The following is a 25275-nucleotide window of genomic DNA, read 5'->3' as shown; positions in this document are numbered from 1 at the left end:
CCCATCACTCGGTCTTGTAGCTCACAGCCATCTATCTGGCATTTCATAGGTATTGCTTCTCTTTCCTTTTTCTGGTCTATGTCTCTCTCTTTTCTTTGTCATGCAATGCCACTCACTCATCTTGTGTCTCATCGCCTGCACCACCATCAGGTGCACATTTCTCTCTGTTCACTTACTGAACTCCAGTCCCATCACTTGTTCTCGTAGCTCACAGCCATCTATCTAGAATTTCATAGGTGCACATTTCTCTCTGTTTGCTTACTCCAGTCTCATCACTCGGTCTCGTAGCTCACAGCCATCTATCTGGAATTTCATAAAACAAAGTCCATCTACTTCCCAATTACCCTTGCCAACTAAGCATGACATCAGTAACCAAAAGTAAATTAGAAGGGGGATCAAAAATTTCAAATTTCGACTGTACACACTAAACAGACCATATACCTACCACCCTACTACTCACAGAAAATCATTTGCGGACAATTGATTACTAGATACCCAATCTTATAGCTAATCAGTGGCTCCAATCCGCTCCATTATCTTGTTTTGGTTTTCTTTGGCTTTTCTTCTCAAAATTTTACCTTGAATGTCTATACAACTTCAATAGTCATGTAGGAATGAAAATGACAGAACCATAAAAAATAGATAAAGAGAGATGGTCAGCCTCAAAGATGCTGAGCTACTTCCTCCACAAGCCTAAGGCTAAAACCTATAGCCAGGTGATTGGCTAGACTCGTTTGGGATATCATCCCTAAGAAGTACTCTAGCCGCGCGCGGACTTCGCTCCGCTTTGGTTAGAAGGTACTCTCTTTGCTTAGAGGATCTAGCTGTTGCGTCGCTAAGATCATGAGATTTAGCTGACAAAGAGTTTCACCAATATCTTCCTGATCCTTAGGTAATAGGAAGCTGAGCTTCTATTCTGTTTGGTGTAACCTCTGCGCTCCTGTCAGAAAACTGGTTAACCTTTTCTTAAAATTTGTTCATCATATCAGCTGATACTGAAGCCAAACAAGATGGACATTTATAGTCAACTTCCTTATTCTTTCACTAAACTAATTGTATTATCCTTTGAGTAGAACTAACTTTCCTTTGACTATAGTGTCCCAACAAGTGTCATTACATGGTGCAACCTCACAAGCTTCCCCAGAGTTCTTGAATGTCACCTGGTTGCAGACGTACGGTATTTGCTTGGGGTGATATGGACTGCAACACAACAGGCCAATTCCAATGCAACATGTGTAACATAAATTGTTAGAGCATCTCCAGTGGACTGTTGTGGTACCTGAAACAAACCTCAACGGCTCGCAAGGTGTTTTTGGCTTCCAGTGGAGCTGCCAAATGGAGGACTTCCCGTTGCCTATGTAAACGGCTTGGTTGAGAGGGATCCACTAAACCTTGCTTATCAATTCTCACAAGCCAGTAAGTAGTCTTTCCCTCCAGATCAAGCATTTGAGCCCACGGTGTGGTGCTCCATTGGCGTGACAATGCCAAAAGCACATTGCAGAGGTATTGAGACAGCATAGATACAGCTATCATTCATTATAAGAGGAGGAAGTTATATATAATACAAGCAGTGTATGTGTTGATGGGAGGAATGGATTCATTACAGATACAGACAGATGGATGAGGGATAGTGTTAGCACGGACAGAACGGCAGACTAGGATCATGTGGGATGGACGGCGTGATCAGGGATGGAATGGAGGACCATGACTAGGTAGGATGGCAGGGAGGTGGAAGGATGTTATCAATAGAAGAGGTGGAAGGTATTGGGAGCACATGTCTCAACCAGGAATGGAAGGGAGGATGGTGTGGTGTATCAAGTAAGGCAGTGTTATAAGGGTATATTACTTGTGTAAGGGTATATTATCTTTATAAGGGTGGTATATTACTTTATAAGGGTCTAGGATTCAGTATGATGGGATATGGATGTAAGTATTAATTAGGGAGGAGGAAGAAGGAAGGATGGAGCAAGGTGGGAGGAGAGGCTTTGACCCCCAATATTCTGGATGGAAGAAGGCAACAGCTGGACATGCAGGCATATGGTAGGTTACGGAAGGTTGTTTGGGTCACCTAGCAACACATGATATCATGCAGTGCAGCATATGCAGGCAGATAAGGTGTTCAAGGAGCCTGCCTGCAGAATCAATTACATCATTCTTTGGCAGGCAGTGCAACACATGCATATATTTCTGTGCAACTGATATCCCCTCCTGCAGAATCCATTACCTAATTGTTTGGCAGGCAGTGCAACACATGCATATCTTGCTGTGCAACTGATATCCCCTGCAGAAAATAGCCCTCACAAGGAGTTCCCCTGGAGCTAAATTCCCTCACCCTTCAATATATAAGGAGGCCTCTTTCCCCCCCTCATCAGATCTTTTCCCCATCAGCCTACAGAGGTTTGGTCACAGTGGTTAGTTTAGTTACAGTGGTAGTTTAGTGGTATTTTAGTGGTAGTGGTAGTGGTAGTGGTAGTGTTAAGTTTGAGTCAGTAGTAGTAGTAGTAGTCAGGAGCTCTAGTAGTAATTAAAGTGCCTTATCAAGAGATTGTTAAGGAAGAGATTATTACCAACTTCATCAACAACAATTATAACAAGTAGTAGTAGTGTAGTAGCAACCAGGAGCTCTAGTATTGATTAAAGTGCCTTATCAAGAGATTGCTTAAGGAAGAGATCATTACCAACCTTCTCATCAACAACCCAACATCAACAACAATTGTATTTTACATAATTGATCCCACTGGATTACATTATCCCTCCAGCATCAGAAGTTGTAACAGATCTGCAAGAATAGTGATTTGAGGAATCTAGGTCTGATAGAGATTACTATACAAAAGTAAGATCTATCTTGGAATCAGCCACATCTTTATAAATATTGATTACAAGACTCTTAGTTATTTGCATAGTACCATTAGAGGGGCAGGTCTTTCAAACCACCCATAAGTTGTAATAGCCTTTCAACCTATTAGCAATTTATTTCCCCCTCAGAGGATATTTTCACCAAATAAACATTTAGTGTCCCACAAGAGTCCCTACAACGGGAAGTCCTCCAATGCCGCAGGACAAAAGCCGCCCTTGACTGCTCCTTTTGGCAGTTTTGGCTGCTTTTTGGCGGTTCTTGTTGTTTTTTGGCAGTTCTGGCTGCTTTTTTGGCCCTGCTCGCATCACGAGCCCAAGTTCTGTGACATGTGGAATATCATTGACACTCAGGGACATCCCCTTGCAGGCCGCTGAAGGCAAATCACTCCCCAAACCATTGGAATTCTGTTTCAACTGCGAGTCGATCACCGGACAACGCAAGGAGGATAGATATACAGACAATCAGGTCGGCAAGCATTCATTCTGGCATTTAATTGGCTTAGATCAAGTGTAGTATCTGTTCTTATCAGTGTAACTAGAGTTCAGCGGCGGCTACACCACCCTCTCCAAGACCCAAGTCAAGCCATCTTGTATAAGTTTTATTACTCCAGTATAAATTAATTAAGTAAATACAACTTTCTTTACCAAATTTACAACTCTTGTTTCATCCCTTTCAGCCACTTGCACAACTAACAAATTATCTACATCACAAACTTGAGAGAGCCCTACATATAACTTCCCATGTGCAAACACCTGACTATGCAATAACAATGCCACCCGCCTCATACTTTGGTGCTGAAATTTATTTATAGTCATGGCAAATGCTAAAGCAACTGGGAATTGGTATCTATAAAAAGATACCTTGACATAAGAATCACCCTCATGTAACAGGGTTACACCAGGAAAAAAAAATAGTCACTTGATGACAAGTGACATCATGCCAGCTCCAGCGGGCTACCCACCATCTACCCACCATCTACCCATCATTTACCCACCAGCTACCCACCATCTAACCATTTTAAGAATTTCCACAGGAGATCCTCAGTTTTTGCTGGGCACCACTGATCCCCATTTCTGGTCAGCTGATACTCAGCTTTAGCTCCCAGCTTATGCTCAGCTTTGGTGCCCAGCTCATGCTCAGCTTTGTTGCCCAGATCAGAACCAGTCCTGGCCCAGCTTATTTTCAGCTTTATTCCAGTCATGGCTCAGCTTAGACTCAGATTAGGACTATCATTGGCCCAGCCAATGCTCAGCTTTGGACCAGTATTGGCTCAGCTGATTTTCAGCTTTGGATAAATCTCGGCCCAGCCAATGCTCAGATTCTGAGTCTGACCACTCCTGTAACAGCTTATGCTCAGCTGTGGACCAGCCTTGGCTCAGCTGATGCTCAGCTGTGGACCAGCCTTGGCTCAGCTGATGCTCAGCTGTGGAACAAACAGCCTTGGCTCAGCTGATGCTCAGCTGTGGAACAAACAGCCTTGGCTCAGGTGATATTAATCTTTTGAATAGTCTCAAAAAATCTGATACTCAGCTTTGGAACAGCCTTGGCTCAGCCAATGCTCAGCTTTGTACGAGCATTGGCTCAGCCAATGCTCAGCTTTGTACGAGCATTGGCTCAGCCAATGCTCAGCTTTTGAAAAATTTTGGCCCAGCTGGTGTTAATCTTTGGAACGGTATTGTCCCAGCTGATCCTAAGCTCTGCACAAGCCTTTTCCAAGATGATGCTCAGCTTTGGACCATTGTTGGCTAAGCTGATGCTCAGATTTGGACCATTGTTGGCTAAGCTGATGCTCAGATTTGGAATATTCTTGGTCCAGCTGACACTTGAATTTGTTTCAGGCTTGGAATATCCAATGCTCAGCTGTGGCCCAGGCTCAGCCAATGCTCAGCTTTGGCCCAGGCTCAGTCAATGCCTACTGCTCAGCTTATGATGAGCATCAGCTGTTCCTGGGAAAAAATTAGGATCAGCTGACTGTGCCACATTGAGTGCTCTGGTGCAGTCCTGCAAGCTCTGCAAGTGCTGGTGGAGCAGACTTGGAGCAGCGCTGGAGAAGCTCTGGAGCAGAAACCAAAGCTGCATCATGTCACTTGCCATCAAGTGACTATTTTTTTTTCCTGGTGTTATCTTTGGTATAGTTATTTCTCTACCCTTGAGTGGACCAGTCAAAATCCTACCACACAGAGCATTCCTAGTGACTCTCAACAGCACCAATCTGGTGCCGTTGCAAAGCCCATCCTTGATGGTTATCTGCATCCGCCACTATCAAAAGTGCATCAGCCACTATAAAAAGTGCGTCCAACACTATCAAAAGTGTGTCTGTCACTATCGAAAGTGTGTCCGCCACTATCAAAAGTGCGTCTGCCACTATCAAAAGTGCATCCGCCACTATCAAAAGTGTGTCCGGCACTCTGAATAGTGCGTCTGCCATTATGAGATATGCCTCTGGCAATATCATAAGCGTCTTTGGCACCATTATATTATTGACGGATGACCTCCTCAAAAATTTATGGCCCAGAAATGGGCCAAAAGAAGTCAAAAACACAAAAAATGTAATTTTTTGGTGTTTTTAATGTATTTTGGAAGTTTTTCTGTTGAATATCTCCGAATAGTTGAATATTCAACAAATCAGTATTCGAGGGGCCCAATAAACACGTTGGATACCACTGTGCTAGTCTTTGCTTCAGCCAGCGGAAAGTTTTTTCTTCCCCCGCGCAGATCGAGTGAGGATCAATGGTCCTCACGGGGTGGTCTTGCGCTTTTTGACAGGTTGAGTTTGTCGTTTAGGCCCCGTTTGGAGCCGATATAATCCAGGCAATATATGAGTTTTTTTGCATGACATCCTATGTGACATCTGATCAGGTCTGCCAAAACTTGATCAGATGTCACAAGTTTCCAGATTATATCGCACAATTGGAGGACTTCCCGTCAATCTGGGAACCCAGATTTTTCCAGATTTTGTGGGGAAATCTGGGCTCGATCTTCCCAAATCCTAGATCTGCCTAGATTTCCCTGCGAAATCTGGGAAAATCTGGGTTTCCAGATCGGCGGGAAGTCCTCCATTATATCAGCTCCAAACGGGGCCTTAATGTTCAAAAAATTCAAAAAAAAAAGGAATTACTGGTATTGGTTCATCAAACCAATCAATTAATTACTCTTATCTTTGCAATGCCCTCAGGCACAACCTGGCTTGCTGGACTGTCCAAGACGATTGCCTTGGGCTCACCCTACTCCCTTGTGCTGTCAGGCAATAACCTTTTTTTTGGTGATTGCTTTTTCTACCAAAGTATTCAAGAAACATCCTTGTTTCTTCACTATGAGGGGAAAAGAAAACACCTGCACCAAACAACTCCTGTAAGCCAATTTGGTTGTCCCTTGTTTGAAGGCGCGAGCAATCCTCCGAAGAGGGTGACTTATGACCTACCTTGCAAGATAGTAGGCAAAGGAAGTCGATTTTGGGCAGTTTTCATTGTTCCTTCTGCAGCAGCTACACAATTGTATTGGAAGTCAATTGGACTAATGAGATGCACAAGGGGCATGGCTTGCTGCTCGTATTTTTTTGGTATTTGTGGTGCTTGAATCTGATTTTTAAAAAATCACCAAAGAACTATTTGAACTTCAAGAACCCATGTTTTTTGTTTGTTTGTTTAGGGATTCAAAGGGGATTCGGAAGGTATGTATGTAGTCACACAGAGGAAGGCCGGAAATTGAGCCTACTTTCTGATAACTTCATGTGCCTGAGTGAGATATGCATAAAGAGATATACACCACAGGAGCACTTTTGGTGCCTTCGAAGTTCTGGCCGAGAACCCGACATCAAACATTTTCCAACGCCAACCTGACAACTAACTTATCAAAGTCCCTCCCTATGCGGGAGGTCGGAGTTCGGAGTTCGGGTGGTGGTTCGGGTGGTAGCTCATTTGGGTGGAGCTTATGTAAGTTTGGCTGGTGGCGAAGCCACCCCTCCCGCAGGGAGGGACTTAGGCCTAATGTGGGGGTCGTGGCGCGTAGGCCACCCACCAAAAAGTGGCAGAAATGCAGTCTTCGAGTTTTGCAGCCTGTAGTTTCAACGCTGGCCATTCCAGCTACCGGAACTTAGAAGCTCCTCCATGGCGCCGATTTTTAGAGCTCTCCCCCCATCAATCAACCCACCGGACTATTTTTGGTGGATTTTTGAAATGAGTCAAGGCAAGCCAGAACGACCCTCATCTGGCGCGGTGCTTGAGTCCGGGGGTCCGAGCACACCCAGATTTTGTGTGGCTTCTTCATTGTTTCTTTTTTGTTTGACGAGATGTATCAGAATTCGGAGCAGACAGAACGATAGCCAAGATGCCAGGGTATCTATCGATGCCCGGGGCCTCATATGTAGCTCGCAAACCGAGTGGGCTACAGCCTGTGTAAGTTGAACCACCCATTCCCGCAATGGCCTACGCGCCACGACCCCCACTTTAGTCCTAAGTCCCTCCCTGCGGTCGGCGGCACTTCGTTCACCACTCAGCCCCGCATAGGGGGGACTTTGTTAAGTTAGACCTGACAAACAGGTCGGGCCGCCGTGGTTCTGCTCGTCATGCCACAGTCGGTGTGCCTTGATGGTCATGGGTCAAACTTGCGGTGGGCGGCCACCGGTTGGGTTGACCATCCCATACTTTGGACAAGCTGCCCGGCAAGCTGTCTTGCTATCTGCTTGCATATTTTAGGTAGCTTGAAGGATTAGGTAGCCTGAATAGTTGAACTTTGAAGGAAACGTCAGCTAGCCATCGATCCTTCCTTTGGTGGCATGCTTCCAAGAAGGCCTGATCGCATGCGTTGTGATGTGCAGCCTTCTTCTTCCTATAGAAGGACGACTAGATGCGAGTCGCTAAAACTTGATTGATATTGTTCTCCTGCGTTATCAAGCTTGCCTGGTTACCGACTCAACGAGTCAGACCGCCAGGCCAACTCAACCACACTGTCGCCAGCACCCAGAGTGTATGTCTCCTCGTCCTGGTTTGGTTGCCAGCTCTGGTCCATCCATCCAGAGCGGCGAAAGATTGCAATACTCACGAGCGTCGTAGGCTACAACTTGCGGCTACTTCCTTCTGTGCATACTGAACTTGCTATTGCTTCCATCTCGCCATCCAAACATACCAACAGTCACAAATAAAGAGGATACATAGCCCTTGTGCCTTTAACTCGGCAACGAAGACCACCAAGGAACACTATTGGGAATTGCAAGGACCGGCGCTGTCAGCTTAACCAGTGGGCAAAATCGGCAACCTCAAGTTTTTGACAGCCAAATACCTCTTCCGTTCACACAACCGTCAGATCGATCTTGAACGTTTTCAATTCGACAAACCTCTGCTTTAAAGCCCCACTTCATCCCCGTTTTAATTTGCTCCCGGCCGTCGTCAATCACATCGGTCACGCTGTGAGTTGTGTACGTGCCCATCCTACATAGTCGAGCCGTAATTCTCAGTCACACTTTTCGCGCTTTCCAGCCAGACATCCATCCACCTGAGCTCGCCGAATCGCCGCCGCCGTAGTCCCTCCACCTCCTTCCGCAAATACAACGAGCAGCACCAAATCCAGAAGATTGCGCAACTTGCTTGAATTCAAACCTTACATCGAGTGACGCATTCTGCTTGTATAAATACAGACTTTCTATCCGACTCCAATTATCATCTCGCTTCAATTTTCCGCCCTCTCTCACAACCTGCCCTTTCTGTCCTTGCCATTTTCCTTGTTATCTTTCTCAGCCCTCGGCCTGACATACCCTGGGGAGCGCCTTGAGTGACCGCATTGACTCCCCTTCGAATTCAACCCCGAATTTTGATTTCTCCGCTGTATGTATGCTCTGTGTCTTTCCTTCAGCCTAAACCAGCCTTTCAGTGTCTTTTACACTCTTCAGTAACTTGCGCTACATCGACTCTCGGTTCGTGTTTCAGGTCGAAGAATCGCAGCCATTTTTCTGGATATATTCTGCATACCACATTCCTTCAATCCACCTGTCGAATTCCTCCAGTCAAGATCTTAGACCAACCCATTATACCCGATTCCTTACGGCAATACATCGCAGACACTCCCTTCAATTTTCAATTTTTATTTGCACCCCCAAATCCCACAGGCTCGCACTCTTTTGATTCTAGTTTGACGCGACACTAATCGAACCCGAAAGAGCCGTCAAAGCAAGAGCCCACACGCGAATTGGATTTTGTCGAGCAAGGTTCCAGATTTTTAAAGTATGGTACACCACTATCTGCCCATCTCAATATCCAACCGGACAACTGCTACGATTCAAGTCCATTATGAGCCATCTTCATCCATGGTGTCGGAATACACAGATTCAATTGGTCCCTTCCAGACGACGCCAACCAAAGCTATTAAAACGGACTTCAAGCTTCATCATCTCGAGAGCGTAATATCAATTGATTTGGAGGAGCCCACATTGGTCAAAGTTCAACTAGTGAAAAAGCAAAGAAAGATACTTCGGCTTCATGATCAAAGTAGTTCGGCTAGTAGTGCCACCACCACCACTAATGATAATCAAAACACTTCAAAGAATAACGAAAGACGTCCTAGTAGATCTGCGGGCATCAAAAAGAAATTAACGGAAACACTTCTCAGTAAAGACGATCATAGCCGGAAATTCTTTAGATTAAAAATTGATTATTACTTGAATTCTCAACCCCTCAAGTTGCGAGACCAGAATATCATAGAAGAGCAAGCTGAAGTCGACGATGGCCAAGTAGTATATTCAACGGACGTGTTCACAGGCCAAGGCGAAGAAGTTGGACATCAAGGACCGCGAGGAAAGACTGCTGATACCTTTGAAGATCCATCTGAAGAAGCGAGCGGGAGTCCAGTTAGCCGTCGGAACAGCTATGTCCAGCCGCCTGGAAAGAAGCTGTTTATTCCCAAATTTGAGATTTTCCAAGCCGTTGAGTCTTAATTTTATTTCTTTTTCTGCTTCGACACTTGCCCTTCTTCCGCCCGTCCACGGTCACTTCCCAAGTCAAGCTATTGTACCTACCACGCATCGTGATCACTCAAAGATTGTTATTCAGCTTGATGACAATACCTGATCGGCCATCAATTTGCGGATTGGAAGACACCTTCATCAGTAGCCGCAAATGGATTTCGAACCGCCAAATCGTGATGATCTGACAGAGCAAAGAGAATCCCAATTCCTTCGTGAAAAGTGCTAACTCGACAATTGTTTTCCTTTTCAGATCTCCCAGGATGGTTCAGTTTCGATCATGATTCTCAAAAGCCGGAATTTTTCTAACTGGATGTCACAGTTGCCAGACCAACTACCCATCTCTGAAATCACTATTCCCGGCTCACATCAAAGCTGTGCGATCTATGGATGGCCAGTCGCACGGTGTCAAACTAGATCATTAGCCAGGCAACTGAGAGACGGAATACGATTCTTAGACATTAGATTAGCATTATCGACAAAAAAGAAGCAGAACCCGAACAGCAAGATGGGCGAGTCTGGCAAATTGGTGGCATATCATGGAATCCAATCTCAAGTGATTACATTTCAAGAAATTCTGAGGATTCTTAACGACTTCTTGCGCGATCAACCAACAGAGACAGTCATAGTTAGTATAAAACGAGAGAGTAACTCAGATACTGCTTCTGTGTTCAAGAAAATTTTGCTTGACGAGTTTATCGGTTTTTATGAATCGGAGGAAAACTTCAAAAGTCATTGGTGGCTGAAATCTTTCCTGCCTCATTCATTGAAACAAGCCCGTGGAAAGTTGATACTCTTCTCCAGGAAACTTTTCCAAGCTGACGGCGAAGAAGGTCAGCTCTCATTCTTACCGTCCCGTCCGGCCAATCTTCCGATTGTGCAACTGTTACTCATTCTCCCAAATTATCGTTTTTCATCTTTTTTGTCGGGTAGATTTTGGCATCCGATTCCCAGTTTGGCCTAACAATTCCAACGAAATTTGGGAAACAAGTATTCCCAATACCAATGTTGCCGTACAAGATTGGTTAGTCTTTCGATTGAAGGTTTTCAACGTTGACAGACTAAATATAACAAAACATTGATCAATCTCGCTTACCGAATTCACTTTCCAACCGCATTTTCTTACTTAGGTACGATATTGGATCGTGTTTATCGATACATAAAAAATCGGCACTAGCATGCGTTTCGTTATGTGGAGCACTACATGAACCCTTAAGAAGTACTTCATCGCCAGTACCCTTAGCGCAGCCGACAACTGGCGATATTTCTACTTCCAGAAATACGGCAGTGCCATCGGACGAAGGAGAGGGAATATTGACGGAGTGCACAGCCCACGAAACTGTAACGTCGAATGAAAACCCTAGAACTTGGGTGATCACTTTTCTTTCGGCGTCCTCACTCTTACTAGGATTTCCATCGATTTGCTCGAGAGGAATCGGATTCCCCAAAGCCGGTTTAGGGATCGAAGGCATTAATTCTCGAGTTGCTCGATGGCTCGTTTCTCGCAGGGACCACCACCACCATCCCGGTCCCAATGTCAATGCCACGAGTAGTAGTAACATCAAAGGCGTCGTTTGCTTGATGGATTTCTATCAATCCCCCAAAGAATCTTTGGTTTGCTTACTTGTAGACTGTAACTTTATCGCTTGAGATGATCGCAAGATTCGCCGACTTAACCTCTCCAAAAGAAGACAATTTGTATCTGGAAAGTTCCCTGGATTTTTCTTTCTCCGTTTGCAGTCCCTGTGACAACCATCTGGCGCCTTCACATTGTGATTATACACTCCTTTCCACTTGATGGCTCTTTGTTTCCCCTTTCATGTTTACTTTCTTCCCCTATTCAATTAGACGTTGAGGCTATATTACATCAGCGAGTTTCTTGTTCCTCATTGGAATGATGGAAAGAAATTCCATGAATGCTAGTATTACGGGTGGTTTAATATCTTCTCATTTTGTTGTTATGACAGTTATTTGGAGGGAGCCACATTTCGAGTGATTCAATTTTTTCTCACATAATTACATACGCTAGACATACCCACGTAATAAATGCATTCATTAAGAACCATCCATTGATTTGCCTCCACAGAAAAGCAGCTATCACGTCCAGCAATTGGTTATGCCAAATGCAGATGCACAGACGAAAAGATCGCCGAACTTTCTAGTCTCCACAGGTCCCGATCGACGGCTGCATCTATGGGGTTCCCGCAGTGTTTCTTGTCTTCTCAACGGCAATGGTGCCAACTGATTGAAAAGGAAGAACTGATCAGTAACTGAAGCCACTAGGGCAAGCAGTAGTTTGACCAATAAAAGGTTGATACCTGGAACTGGGGTTTGAACCCAGGTTACCAGGAAATGCTATGTTCGGATGGACGGCACAATCAGAACCTGGTGTCCTAACCACTAGACGATTCCAGGCGCACTTCCGAACCGGGGTTGTCGTTATTAGTACCGCAGTCTTTCTATTACTCATCAAAATTGGGGCACTGGACTGCTCGGGCCAGGTTGTCCGGACAAAGTTAAGAGTTCTGCAAATGCAATTAACTCGGACAAACCTGCCCGAGCAGATAGTTTATGTGCAATCTGGTGCTCCGAGAAAGGATTTTAACTGGATAGGGAAAGAAAGCCAAAATGATTGGTCTGCGTCGAAGCAATCAAGCAAGCAGTCATACGTGCTGCTCATGAGCCAAGCCGCCTGCGTCGGTGGATGTACTCTAACATTTTGTGGCAAATCCAATCAGATGATATTAAAAACAAAGCAAGAACACAAGATGGGAAAAGAATAAACATGATGAAAATGAAAATGATGAAAAGATAACCGAAACAGAAGAAAAGACTAAATTTATCAAGATAAATGAGATAACACAAAAAAAGAGAAAAAAGAAGAGACAGGCAAAACCGAAAAAAGGAGAGAAAACAAAATAGACGAGGAAATAATGAAAAATGAAATAAGCAAATCAACCACACCACTTCCGACAATCATCGAACATTTTGAACCAAGCGAAAATTGGGTTTTGATGGTCTTGATTGAGATTCCCACTCGAGACTTTGAAGCAACGGATAGATTCCAATGTGATGTTCCTCTCAGGGTGAGGCATCAAAGCCAAGATTCTACCATTTCCGGCATGGAAGCCGGTGACTCCATTGACAGAGCCATTGGGATTATGAGGGTAGCTTTCGGTAGCTTGCAAGTGAGTTCGATCGATATATTCAAGCGCCGGTAGGAATTTATCTTGATCTTGATGATGAAGATGGCTGAAATCAATCCTGCCTTCTCCATGGGAGACCGCTATCGGCAATCTGGAACCTTGAAGAGACCTGAAAAAGACCGATCTTTCATTCATTTCATTCTTCGGGATGTGGACCATCGAGATTCTTGCTTCGAATCGCTGACTTCTGTTCTTCTTCATCTTCGGCCAGGTTTCTCGGATGGAAACCAATCGGTTGTTGATGGTGTTGTCGGGTAAGATTTCGGCTAGATTGGTGAGCATTTGACATCCGTTACAAACACCTAACATGAAGCTATCTGAACGTTTGAAGAATGTCTCGAACTTCGACTTGGTCTCCTCATGAAGCAAGATCGACTTGGCCCATCCATTGCCAGAGCCAAGCACGTCGCCGTAACTGAATCCGCCCACTGCGACCATCCCTCTGAATTGGTCTAATGAGATCTCATTATTGATGATATCGGTCATGTGAACATCGATTGCATTGAACCCGGCTTGAGTGAACGCGAATGCCATCTCGAGATGCCCGTTGACACCTTGGTCACGAAGGATTGCGACTTTGGGCCGGTCGTTCAGTGAACTTTTCGAGATCTGAAACTCGAGCGGACACTTCACCTCATAAACCATCCCTTGATCAGCATTTGATTTGATGAGTTCAAATTCTTCCTTTGCGCAATCAGGATCATCCCTGATAGCTTGTAGGCGATAAGATGTTTCACTCCAGGTTGACTGAAGCTCGGATCGGGTGGAACTCCACAAGGTTGATCCCAGCTGATTGATCGAAACGGTTTGATCTTCGCCTATCTTAGACCCGTCAGAGACTCTTCCAATTACGTGGATGGATGACGCTGGAAGACCGAATCGAGCAAAAGTTTCGACTATCAAAGAGACCTTGGATTCTTCACATTGGATCACCGCACCAGCTTCTTCATTGAAAAGGAACGACAAGATATCCTCTGGAGTCTGTGATCTTGCTGGAAGTGCCAATTGAATCCCTAAACGAGCCGCAAAACTCATCTCGACACAGCTGACGAAAAGGCCTCCATCCGATCGATCATGATAGGCCAGTACCGGCTGCTCGGGGTGGCGATGAAGCTCGACACAGCCATCGACGAAACCTTTCAAATGACTACTCCAGTCAATATTTGGTGAATCGTCGCCCAACTGATTGTGCACTTGGGCAAGGGCTGAGCCACCCATCCTACACTGTCCATTGGAGACATCGACCAATACCAGCACTGACGGCGACGAGACTGCCTTCAACTCTGGGGTCCAGGTCCTCTCGACAGAGGACACTTGACTAAACGCGGTGACAATGAGTGAGAGTGGCGCTGTAACCTCTTTGGTTTTTCCTTCCTCTTTCCATTTCATTGACATCGACATCGAGTCCTTTCCGACCGGTATACTGATACCCAATTCGGCACATAGCTCCATACCCACAGCCTCGACGGCCTCATAGAGCCGCGCGCCTTCATTACCATGATTGGCTGAGCACATCCAGTTTGCACTGAGCTTGACATGTTCAAGTGAGCTGATGTCCGCGGCGACCAGATTGGTGAGCGCTTCGGCAACGGCCATTTTGGCCGAGCTAGCGGCTGATATCAAGCTCAATGGCGACCGTTCGCCCATCGCCATGGCTTCACCCGAAAGGAGACCAAAGCCGTAAGACGTCCTTGTGACTGCGACGTCCGAGACTGGCACCTGATACGGGCCTACCATTTGATCTCGGGTGACCAAACCGGTAACGGATCTATCACCGATCGTGATGAGAAAGCTCTTACTAGCAACTGAAGGCAGCTGCAGAACTCGCGTGGAGCATTGACCAATCAGCTCGGAAATGGATATCCCGGTCGGATATTGTGACATCAGATCGATCTTCTTGCGCTCAGGGCGAGCAGTAGACGAAATCCGATCGACCTTGGGAGGTTTTCCGAACAAAGTGTCCATAGAGAGATGGACAGGAGTGTTGTTGAAGAGGCGGTCGGTGACGATCAATTCTTGTGAGTCCGTCGTGATGCCAACGACCGAATATGGACAACGTTCCCGTTTGGCAATTGATTCAAACTTAGCCAGTGCACCATCCGTGGGTGTCAAGCCAATTACGTAACGCTCTTGGCTTTCGTTACACCAGATTTCCATCGGGCTCATCGTCTCATCATCGATCTTGATGTCCCGGAGTTCAAAACGGCCACCCAATCCACTGTCGTGCACAAGCTCGGGAAGGGCATTGCTCAAACCGCCGGCACCGACATCATGGATGCTATCGATCGGATTGTCGTCTTCATCCAAATTGACACATGCATCGATTACTTCTTGACATCTGCGCTCAAGTTCGGCGTTTTCCCGTTGAACGGAGGCGAAATCTAGCTCGGCTGAGCTAGCACCCGATTGGATTGAAGAGGCCGCTCCTCCGCCCAAGCCAATCAGCATCCCTGGTCCCCCCAGAACGATGATTTTCGAATCGGGCTTCAACTTCCGCTTGTTGATCATCTGAGGTCTGACGTTCCCGACGCCACCAGCAATCATAATGGGTTTGTGGAAGCCACGGATTTCCTCAGAGTTTGGGCCTGTTAGGGCTGGAATCCGTTGGGTGAATGTGCGGAAATAGCCACAGAGGGCAGGTCGTCCAAACTCGTTGTTGTAAGCACTCGAACCTAATGGGGCCTGAAGAATGATATCCAAGCTGCTTGCGATGTGGGATGGTTTGCCGAAGTTTTCAACTTCCCAAGGCTGAGAGAAACCAGGTATGTGCAGATTGGAAAGCGAAAACCCAGCAAGGGCCGCCTTCGGCTTCGAACCACGCCCCACGGCGCCCTCATCACGGATTTCTCCCCCAGAGCCAGTAGCAGCACCTTCATATGGGGATACCGCGGTTGGATGATTGTGAGTTTCTACTTTGATGACAAAAGGCATTGGTTCGGTGTGGCTCGAGTAAGATTTTCCGCTCAGAACATCAGAGGCTTTGTTAGGGTATAAGCCAAATCGAGGTACCGCAGGACCTTCGACCACTGCAGCATTGTCGTGATAAGCAGACAGTGTGTGTTTCGGTTGCTTGGCGTGCGTGTTACGGATCATGCTGAACAAGGTACGATCTCGAGCAAGGCCATCGAGAGTCCAGTTGGCATTGAAGATTTTGTGCCGGCAATGTTCAGAATTGACTTGGGCAAACATAAACAGCTCTACGTCGGTCGGATTGCGTCGGTGAGAAGCATCTGCGCCGCTAGTAAATGCATTGGCAAGGTAATTGATTTCATCGGGTGCCAGAGCAAGTCCAAACTCTTGATTAGCGGACTGGAGCCGGGCACAAGCATGCTGCAGGTCAACACATGAGTTTAAGGCTGGATCATCGGAGAAGATGTCGATAGTCCTCAAAGGTTTCCTGGAGATAGATTCTTTCGGGGTTGCTACAGCGTCATCGGATGATAAAAGGGATGTCGAGCAGATTTGTGTCATCCTATCATGAACCAGATGGCTCGTGGAATCAAGCCAGGTTTGGTCGAAAACTTTGACTTGGCCGCTGACAGTTTCGAGGAGATGTACAGCGATGCGCTCGATTCGATCCACGTGGTCAGAAAGCTGGCAGATACGGGCGATGTCGGTAGCCTTGGATGACCAGGGTGGTATTGTACCAGGCCTCGAACGGACGATGAACGCATTTGGCAAGGATGAACCAAGCGGTAGGGTCAGGATTTGGCCAATTCGTTTGCGAGATTGATCGGACAGAAGATCGTTGCCGTAGTCTAGCAAGCTGGTAAGAATTTGGGAAGCTCGGCTGGTAGGGTCCTTCAGCAGAATGGAGGATTGCTCTGATCGGGGATGGATGATGTGGATCCATGCGGAGTCAATTGCGAGGATATCTGGATCGATACATTGGATTGATTGCAAAAGTGCCGACTGTTGACTCTCCGAGGAGACAGCAGGGCCTGGATACAACAAAAGCTGATGATTGTAAATACACATTGGTTAGTGCGTAATTCATACTTGACAATGGGCTAGATGGAGGAGACAACGTACCATCTTTGAGATTGATGCGGGAGGGAATGTAAAAAACTTGGTATATCAAGTGGCAATTGACTCCGCGATCTAGAGGATGCTGAAGAACCGGGCCGTCTGGGTTTACAGATAGCAATATCTTTCCACTAAAGTAAACTCCACAAGGAATTCAGTCAGCGGAATTCATTGTATTAAATTTCCCAGAAAAACTTACGAGAGGCTTGACCCGAAACCTGAAACTATAACCCGTAAAGATTCTCGATGAGCCTTTATATGTGCTTCAGTCCTGCAGCAATCAATCAAATGGATGCATCATGAATAAAAAGATGGAGGTGAAAGAGGAGGTTCCAAGGTGTGCCTTATTTCTCGCTTACTTGGGTTTGTTTCCCTTGAATCCTGAATTGAGGATAAAGCAATGTCAGATCATGATTAAAATTAAGAATGTGAAGAGGGGGACTTACTTTGTATGGCCTGGAGAAGAACCAGAGAGGATGTGCTCTGATAAAAATCCAGCTAAGTAATGTTCTGCCTTACTTGGCAGATTTTCTTTTCGATGGGTATGGGTTGCGAGTGGATTGGTAGCTGTGGTAATTTTTCTACTCGGCAAAAATCAGTGATTCGACATCGTTTAAAAAACTACATAGACGACTGCACCGACCTTCCGTCGAAGAAAAAAGGTCGTCTGGTTGGCAAGTTCCGTGTGCGATCGGCCTCCGATCTTGGTGAGGGAAAGATGAGGGCCGGCACCCACCGGGCAGACGCGCGGTACTTCAGGCGCAGTGACTGGCGCAGTGCGTAGCTCAGATCTGTCCGGGCGGCCCGTGGGCCCATAGAACAACATATACATGCCCGTGCATGTAATCGAGCTTGTAATTTCAGAGTCCAACAGACAGGAAACGCGTTCGTTGGTCTACATAAATATTTCAACATCGAGTAGGGTGCGTACGTTGCAATGTCCTCATGCATTTTCCATCCGTAAATGTTTCGTTGTTGATATTTTGCTTCGCCAACTAGTGTTTGCTAAAGGTCTCCAGCTGGAATAATGGGCACGAAGCCAATTAAGTTACTCTATTGGTCAGCATTTCCAAACCTCAGTTTAATGCATCCCTATTCCAACCTCAACCTGAAGGGCATCTGACTGTTGCTGTGGCCTGGACCACCCACGATGTCAGCTAGGTTTCGGACCGATCTGCGTCTTCATGATTCTCCTGCGCTTTTGAAAGCTCTCGAGCTTAATCCGGTGGAGTTTTATCCAGTGTGGTGCTGGGATCCGTATTACGTTTACAACACTCCAGTCGGGCCGAATAGATGGCAATTCTTACTGTGGGCGCGTTCTTGTTGATTATACCCTACGCGCTTCGCACATGCAATTTCCTAATCAGCCCAGCTCGTTGATGTCACCCACGTTCTCAGAGATTCAATGAACGATCTTTCGAGATCGATCTCTCGGAGAAACGAGCGTTCGAAATTATTTGTTATTCGAGGCGAACCATCGATCACACTGCCCTATGTTTGGCGTCGATGGGGGATTACTCATATAGCGTTTGAAGAAGACGATGATAATCGACATAGTCGACCACGAGATCAATCAATCATCAAAGCCGCAAAGGATGCCGGCCTTGAAGTACTCACAGCCCCCAGTCACACACTATACCCTCAAGAGAAAGTCATGGCGACAGCAAAAGGCAAATTACCCGCAAGTTACCGTGGTTTCTTGAGCACGATTGAAAAACTCGGCCCGCCTGAACCAGCTCTTGATGCGCCTGATGGGCTTCCTAACCCCGGTCCTATAACTTTGGATGATCCTCTACCTCCCGAGTTTCTGGACCGATGGAAAAAGGCCTGGACAGACCGACAATCCACAGAAAAAGATGTCAATAAAAAGAATCGAATCGCCGAAGACAAGGCTTACCGATCACCCCACCCTCTCTCGGGCCCTAATGGAAATTTCGACATCCCGACGATGGAAGAGCTTGGGATTCAACCGGCGACGAGCCACCATCGCGGTGGAGAGACAGTAGCTCTTCAGAAACTCGAGGAATATCTAAACGACAAGGAAAAAGTCTTGAAATTCGAAAAGCCTCAAACCTCTCCCGCCGAATACAATCCCGCATCCAGTGAGTCCCTTTCATCCATTCCGAACAAACTATGTGTGTCCCATCCACCTCACCAGGCTTGGCTTTCTTTTTTCACATAGCAACAACTCTCTCCGCACACTTGAAGTTTGGAACATTATCATCCAGGTTGTTTTATGCGCGGCTGAAACAAGTAGAACAGGACAACCCAAAAATCAAAGCCTCCACTCCACCTGAATCCTTAATTGGTCAACTTCTTTGGAGAGATTTCTTTCATTTACAACAGTCGCAAATAGAGAATTATCATCAGATCAATGGGAATCGCATCTGTAGATACTTCGACTGGAGATTAAAAGACAAAATTCGGAAGGACACCCAAGAAGATGGCCAAGAAGACGATCAAGGTCCGGAGGCTGAAAAGAACTTGAAGGCTTGGATTGATGGAATGACTGGCTTTCCTTGGATTGATGCTATCATGCGTCAACTCAAAACCGAGGGATGGATGTGAGCCTGGTCTTTTTCTCCGAGATTTCACTCCATATTTATTGCCAGAAAGTATCGAGCAGACTGATTTTCTTTAAACCCGGGCTTCCCGTAGTCATCACTTGGCAAGGCACAGTGTGGCTTGTTTTCTAACCCGGGGCCATTTGTATATATCATGGGAAAGAGGAGCTGAAGTGTTTGACGACTTGCTGATTGATTGGGACCCTTCTTTGAATTCTGGAAACTGGTAAACCAAGCCCAGTTCATCTATTCAGAGCTTCGCTTCTCGTTCTCTATATGGGTGCGATTACTGAATCTACCTTTTTCCCTATTTCTCTCCCAGGATGTGGCTATCCGCTTCAGCTTACTTCCACCAATACTTCAGAGTTTACTCACCGATCCAGTTTGGCAAAAAGTTTGACCCGAACGGAAACTTCATCCGGCATTTTTGCCCGGAGTTGAAAGATTTTCCGAAACAGTATATTTACCAGGTTGGTCAATCTGCTCTCCTGTATTACTCATGATTTTTGCGCGTCTATTTCCTGTGGCTGAGTGTTAACTTGTCTTTCACCGCGGTTTTGAAAGCCTTGGTTAGTCTGAGTTTCATCATGTTTTTTTCTATGAAAGGTTGGTCAGATCTGTCTTCACGTCTCACTGATCCAACTTTGCAAATTAAAACAGGGAAGCGCCCATAGCAGTTCAAAAAAAATCGAACTGTATGATTGGGGAAGATTATCCACATCCAATCGTAGATGAAAAACAAGCCCGTGAAGATTGTTTAAAGAAGATGAAGGAAGGATATGAGAAGAACCGGTATGGAACTGATCCCCAGACCTCATCGACATCATCCCCGTCAAAGTCCACAACCAGCCCGAAAATAACCAACAGCCGTTCAGGCGCTTCCCAAGCTACAGCAGGGACGAATGTTTCGGCCAAGAAGCCTGAGGGTTCAGGCTCAAAGAGGAAACCCACTCATAATCTTGGAAAGAGTGCAGGTAGATCGAAACAACTCAAGCTAGAATTTAAACCTTCCGAGTAGATCAATCCTTTCAATGTGACTTTTTCTTTTGATGACAATCCCTGTATCTTGATGTAGCAATTTAGTTGTGTAAGCCTTAAGAAAACATCAAATCATGTAGCTGAATGCATCTGTGTTTCTCTTTGATTTTTGTAAAACCCGTGCTTTTCTTTCATATTGTTTTGTAGACTACAGAGAAATGGTCTGCAAATAATCATGTCTTGGTTAAGCACTATTCGAAAGAAGATTCGGAGACATGGCTACACCATGCCATCAGAGGAACTTGGAGTGGCTACACCATGCCATTAGAGGAACTTGGAGTACATTTCCAGGATGAAGTAACAAATGCCAGTATGAAGATCTCACATACTTACCCGCCACTTGATTCGGAAAATTGCCATCTCCTGGACCATTTGAAAAATACAAACGATTCTCAAATTGCACTTTTTCTATACAAATACACCCTCATGCTAAAACTCCGAAGAGGTATAGGTAATTCCGGGAAATGAAAATACGCTGATGAAAAATGATGAAAAATGATGAAAAGGATATACCCCTACGCCAAATCTGATGGTCCAGACATTGAGTAGCGTGCGGATTTTGAATCCATGGTTTTACGTTTCCCGACGAGAGATGAGCCTAAGGTGGAGTATTGCGCAAAATCCCGTCAGTTTATCAGCTCCGGAACTTTCTCCATCCCTACCTGAACAGTTGCTCACAGAATGCCAGGAGATATATTCGAGGCAAAAATGAATTTGAAACAAAAGCTGCTATTCGCAGTCGGCTTAGTAATATAAAGTCTTCCACCGACGATAGCGTAGAAACTGGAAAAGAACAGCTTATAGTAAGAATTAAGCTGTGAGACAGATGCGCAAAGAACTTGAGTTTCCTACCAAAAATGAGGATAATGGCGACGATAGACGTTAACGATGTCATCAGGAAGGCACTGCATTCAATTATCAAGTCAGATTTCTTTCGAATCAGATGGTGCCTGGAAGATTGATGATGAAGGTCCTTACTACACTGCTACTAGCAAGATACGACTCAGAAAACTTCTAAACGACAGCTGAACCGTCCCAGCACGGTGTTTAAGAATGTGTTTTGTTAAGACGATCAAGACGGTGATATCAAAGGCTGTGGCTAAGCCTAACCACGCCGCCCAGCATGCGGTCAACTGAACTGAAAGCTTTGGAGGTGTATCTCTTTGCAAGCGTCCATGGGAAGGGTCCGCTAGAATGATCCCCGACGTCGCCAAACCAGCCAGACAGGTTAACGAACATGAAGTTGCTGTGAAAATAGACCATCTTTGCTTATGCTCCACGAAGACACGCACGATGCGAGAAAAATGGATCCTTCGAGGTGCGTACGATTTTTTTCTTTAAGTCAGTGTCTATGTGTCTCAAAGGAGTCAGACAAGGAAATACAGACTGTACGATGATAACGATAAATAATGTGATGAGAGTCTCGATTCCCTCGTAAAGGAATACGTTGAACGGCGTGGAGGTTGCAAAGCGTGTCATAGCAAGGCATGTGTTCTGTGAAATGAATCAATCAAAAACAACCAGGGACCAGATCCGCGCCAACTGAGATAAGAAGTTATACCTCTAACTGTGCGATTACTTGTGCCATATGCATTATTAATGCAGCCGAGCCCGTGTAGCGGGCGAATCGTTGATCTTTTGGATCCGAAATAGATAAAAAATGGAGGAATTTGAGGATAATGAATCCTGTCAGACATGATGCTAGGCACTGGACGAGACTCGCGAAAGAGATGGTTAGTGCGACTTAGTGGGTTTATAACAATATTTTCCTCCGAAATGATTCAAGAATGGAAAGTCCAACTGACGGTTGTGGTGCCGATGGCGATGGCATCGAGACGATGGCCAAGTTCGACTTCTTCGTCTAGTAGTGGATCAGATAACGAAAGAAACTCTAACATATTTATCTCGAATAAATTATAAAATCAAATATTTATAGCAAGTGAAGAATACATGGATGGCCTGGAGTGCTCGAGCGGCAACCCATTTGGCGGCTACTCAAGCGCCCTTTTGTAAAGGGTTACAAGCGTGTTTTTCCCTTGGCTCTTGATTTTTGTCGATCCATTTAATTAGCCAACCGGAACTGTATCGTCAATCTCGGGGATCCCAATATCCCAAGTTTCCTTCTTTATGTGATCACAGGCCTCTGTATGTAGGGCCGATCAGCCCTGTATTAGCACAGCTGGTATTCTTCTTCTTCGGTGGGCCCAATGAGTCTTTTCGAAGCAAATCTCTGACCATCCAATCAAGCATATTCAAGAAGGGCAAAGATGCATGCAACAACAGAACATGAAGCACGAGCAATCCAACTGAGCTTGGCCGGATTCAAAACGCTTTTCTTGATACACCAAGTCTAATTTGTTAATCAAGAAGTTGTACTCTCATCACCCCCTTGGGACGCAAGAGAGTCTTCCCGGATGCCAAGCTAGACCCCGTCATCCAGTTCGCCAACATGGTCACTGCCCATGGCCTGTCCGCCCCGCCCCTCTCCATAATCTGCCTCAGCCCCTGCCGGTGCCTCCTCAGCCTCCCCTAGTTCCGCCAACGAGACGCAAAACTCACATCGCAACGTCTGCCCGCTCCTCTCCAACAATTCTGAGCTCACAGCTACCCCGGCTGAGGCGGTGTTGCCCCACGAGCCCCGCATCTCTCCAAGATCGCCCTACAAAATTGCCAATACCGTCCGTGTACATCGCCGCCCTCCCAAGCCCGCTGTGGCAGACGCTCTCTCGCGATACCGCTGCAGGAGCCCACTTAGGTGTTGTCCAGCATCCGAACCCGCAAGTTGTTGGAGGAGGAACTCGGGCTGAGCATGGCAGACGCCGAGGCCATCAACCAGCTCACCGGCACCTTCGACGACGACAAAGGAGGCCGTCCTGCACAAAGTCGCCCGCCCATTCAATGCCTCCTCACCCCACATGCTTGCCCCCGGATCCCTGTTGCTCAAAAATCCACCGGCGTCAGCCTGGGCTATTGTCGTCCGTAAAAACCTTGCCAACGGTCCCGCTGACATTCCCATCCCCACCCTCTCTTCCGTCTATCCCCCATTGCCCCCAGGTAACAAAAGCCCTGTCCCGCAACACTGACGGCAAAACATGACTGTCAAAAACTTTGACAGGATGCGCGTGCTCGCAAGGCAATGCACCGGGGAGGTGATCATAGTCTGCTACCAAAGGACTGTGGGCAACAGCCATCCCAACCAGGTCTATGGCATGAAAATCATCAAATGAGCTGTATCATAGTATGGTTTGGCTGAATGAGCTGTCTCTTAGTATGGTTTAGCTGTTGTATGTGTCAAGTGAACTAAATGCTTGAACTTCATGTATTTGAGCATGATTCATATCAATTTCAATCTAAGTCTCAGGATTAGTGGGGGCAAGAATTAGACCCCACTAGCTCCAAATGAAGCTCTGGGTGAAGTGAATCCCCACAAAACCTGATCTGATGTGGTTGCAGGGTTGAAATAAGTGCCCTGATCCAGGTAAATTAGTGACTGATGCCGATATAGCTTATTGATGGTGCTATTTGCTTGACATCTGATGAGGTCCACTCAAAATATCAGATTTCACAAGAATCCAGAGTATATTTCTGAAAAATGGATTCTCCATTATTTTTGTAAAATTACACCAGGGAAAAATTGAGGTCACCTGAGGGCAGGTGATGTGAAGAAGACTCTTGTTCAGTCTCCAATCATACTCCAAAACCCATTGAGTGGGACTCCCCAATGACCACAAAGGGGCCATTGTTTTGATAGTGGAGTCTTGCCACAGTAGCTCAGGTGTCTGAACATGTTTTACTCAATGTCACCTGCCACCAGCTGTCATCACATTTTCCCTGGTGTTAGTAACTGTTAGTGTAGTGATGGCATCTGCTAAGATTTCACAGCTTAGTGGTTTCCCTTCTAATTTCATCTTACACTTACACTTTGTGCCACACTGATGGAAAATTGTCCCTGGGGCTGATTGTGAGGGATAAAATGATTTGCAATTTTTCCCTGGACAAACCCATCAAGTCTCAACTGAATAGAGCAGGGCAACTGTGTTTTTGTCAGCAGGGCTACTACATTAAGTAGAGCCCAGCTAACTTTTTATGTTAAAATAATTTAAAAATAAACTGCAGCGCAATAGCCCCGCATAAGTAAAAGATAAAATAAAAATAAATATTGTATTAAAATGTAATATTACATATAAGCACCAGCGCAAGAGCGCCACGCCTTGGAAATGAAAAATAGAGACCAAACTATCTATCTCTAGCCCCCCAAAAGGTGTGTACTTTACAAAAAATAATGGGCTAGATCACGAGGTAGCCCTAAACATGACCAAGATTGTGCAAGCGTGGTTCTAATAATAAACTGCGCGCGTGCTTGATCTAGTACTTAGAATTAAGGTTGGGTAGCATGGAAAATACCATGCTCCGCGACTCCGCGAGATCAAGGAAAAAATGACGAGTAGTGGAGGACTTCCCGCCGATTTAGAAAGCTGGCTTTTCAGTTGTTTCTATTTCTATTTTCTATTTTTCAGCAGAGAAACTGCTTGAGAATAGAAAATAGAAATGGAAAATCACATTTTGCCGGTCTTCTAAAACCAACGGGAAGTCCTCCAGTCTGGGCCCCAGAGACCTGGTAAATACCAGGAG

The 25275-nt window shown here is 45.8% G+C and overlaps 5 protein-coding genes across 5 annotated transcripts; 3 read left to right on the top strand and 2 right to left on the bottom strand.

Moving 5' to 3' along the window:
- Positions 1–9074: 9074 nt before the first annotated feature.
- Positions 9075–11459, top strand: PtA15_18A111 (uncharacterized protein; the record flags this gene model as incomplete). The annotated part of the gene is made up of 4 exons (XM_053164619.1): positions 9075–9770; positions 10063–10642; positions 10743–10833; positions 10940–11459. The coding sequence occupies 4 exons, from the start codon at positions 9075–9077 to the stop codon at positions 11457–11459; spliced, it is 1887 nt and encodes a 628-aa protein (XP_053028610.1).
- A 1304-nt stretch (positions 11460–12763) lies between these two features.
- On the bottom strand, positions 12764–17050 carry PtA15_18A110 (uncharacterized protein; the record flags this gene model as incomplete). The annotated part of the gene is made up of 2 exons (XM_053164618.1): positions 12764–16972; positions 17048–17050. The coding sequence occupies 2 exons, from the start codon at positions 17048–17050 to the stop codon at positions 12764–12766; spliced, it is 4212 nt and encodes a 1403-aa protein (XP_053028609.1).
- Positions 17051–18068: 1018 nt separating this feature from the next.
- PtA15_18A109 (uncharacterized protein) lies at positions 18069–20623 on the top strand (the record flags this gene model as incomplete). Its single annotated transcript, XM_053164616.1, has 8 exons — positions 18069–18100; positions 18203–18349; positions 18440–19143; positions 19224–19605; positions 19700–19831; positions 19928–20075; positions 20170–20174; positions 20266–20623. 8 exons carry the CDS (start codon positions 18069–18071, stop codon positions 20621–20623), a joined length of 1908 nt encoding a protein of 635 aa, XP_053028608.1.
- Positions 20624–21158: 535 nt separating this feature from the next.
- Positions 21159–22541, bottom strand: PtA15_18A108 (uncharacterized protein; the record flags this gene model as incomplete). The annotated part of the gene is made up of 7 exons (XM_053164615.1): positions 21159–21241; positions 21322–21426; positions 21496–21548; positions 21622–21954; positions 22031–22137; positions 22205–22351; positions 22449–22541. The coding sequence occupies 7 exons, from the start codon at positions 22539–22541 to the stop codon at positions 21159–21161; spliced, it is 921 nt and encodes a 306-aa protein (XP_053028607.1).
- Positions 22542–23092: 551 nt separating this feature from the next.
- PtA15_18A107 (uncharacterized protein) lies at positions 23093–23626 on the top strand (the record flags this gene model as incomplete). The annotated part of the gene is made up of 3 exons (XM_053164614.1): positions 23093–23112; positions 23177–23321; positions 23399–23626. 3 exons carry the CDS (start codon positions 23093–23095, stop codon positions 23624–23626), a joined length of 393 nt encoding a protein of 130 aa, XP_053028606.1.
- Between the last annotated feature and the right edge of the window lie 1649 nt (positions 23627–25275).

This window comes from Puccinia triticina, chromosome 18A, assembly GCF_026914185.1.
Source record: "Puccinia triticina chromosome 18A, complete sequence".
NCBI classification, from domain to species: domain Eukaryota; kingdom Fungi; phylum Basidiomycota; class Pucciniomycetes; order Pucciniales; family Pucciniaceae; genus Puccinia; species Puccinia triticina.
The sequence above is the reverse complement of the archived record's forward strand: the minus strand, read 5'-3'. Positions and strand labels throughout refer to the sequence as shown.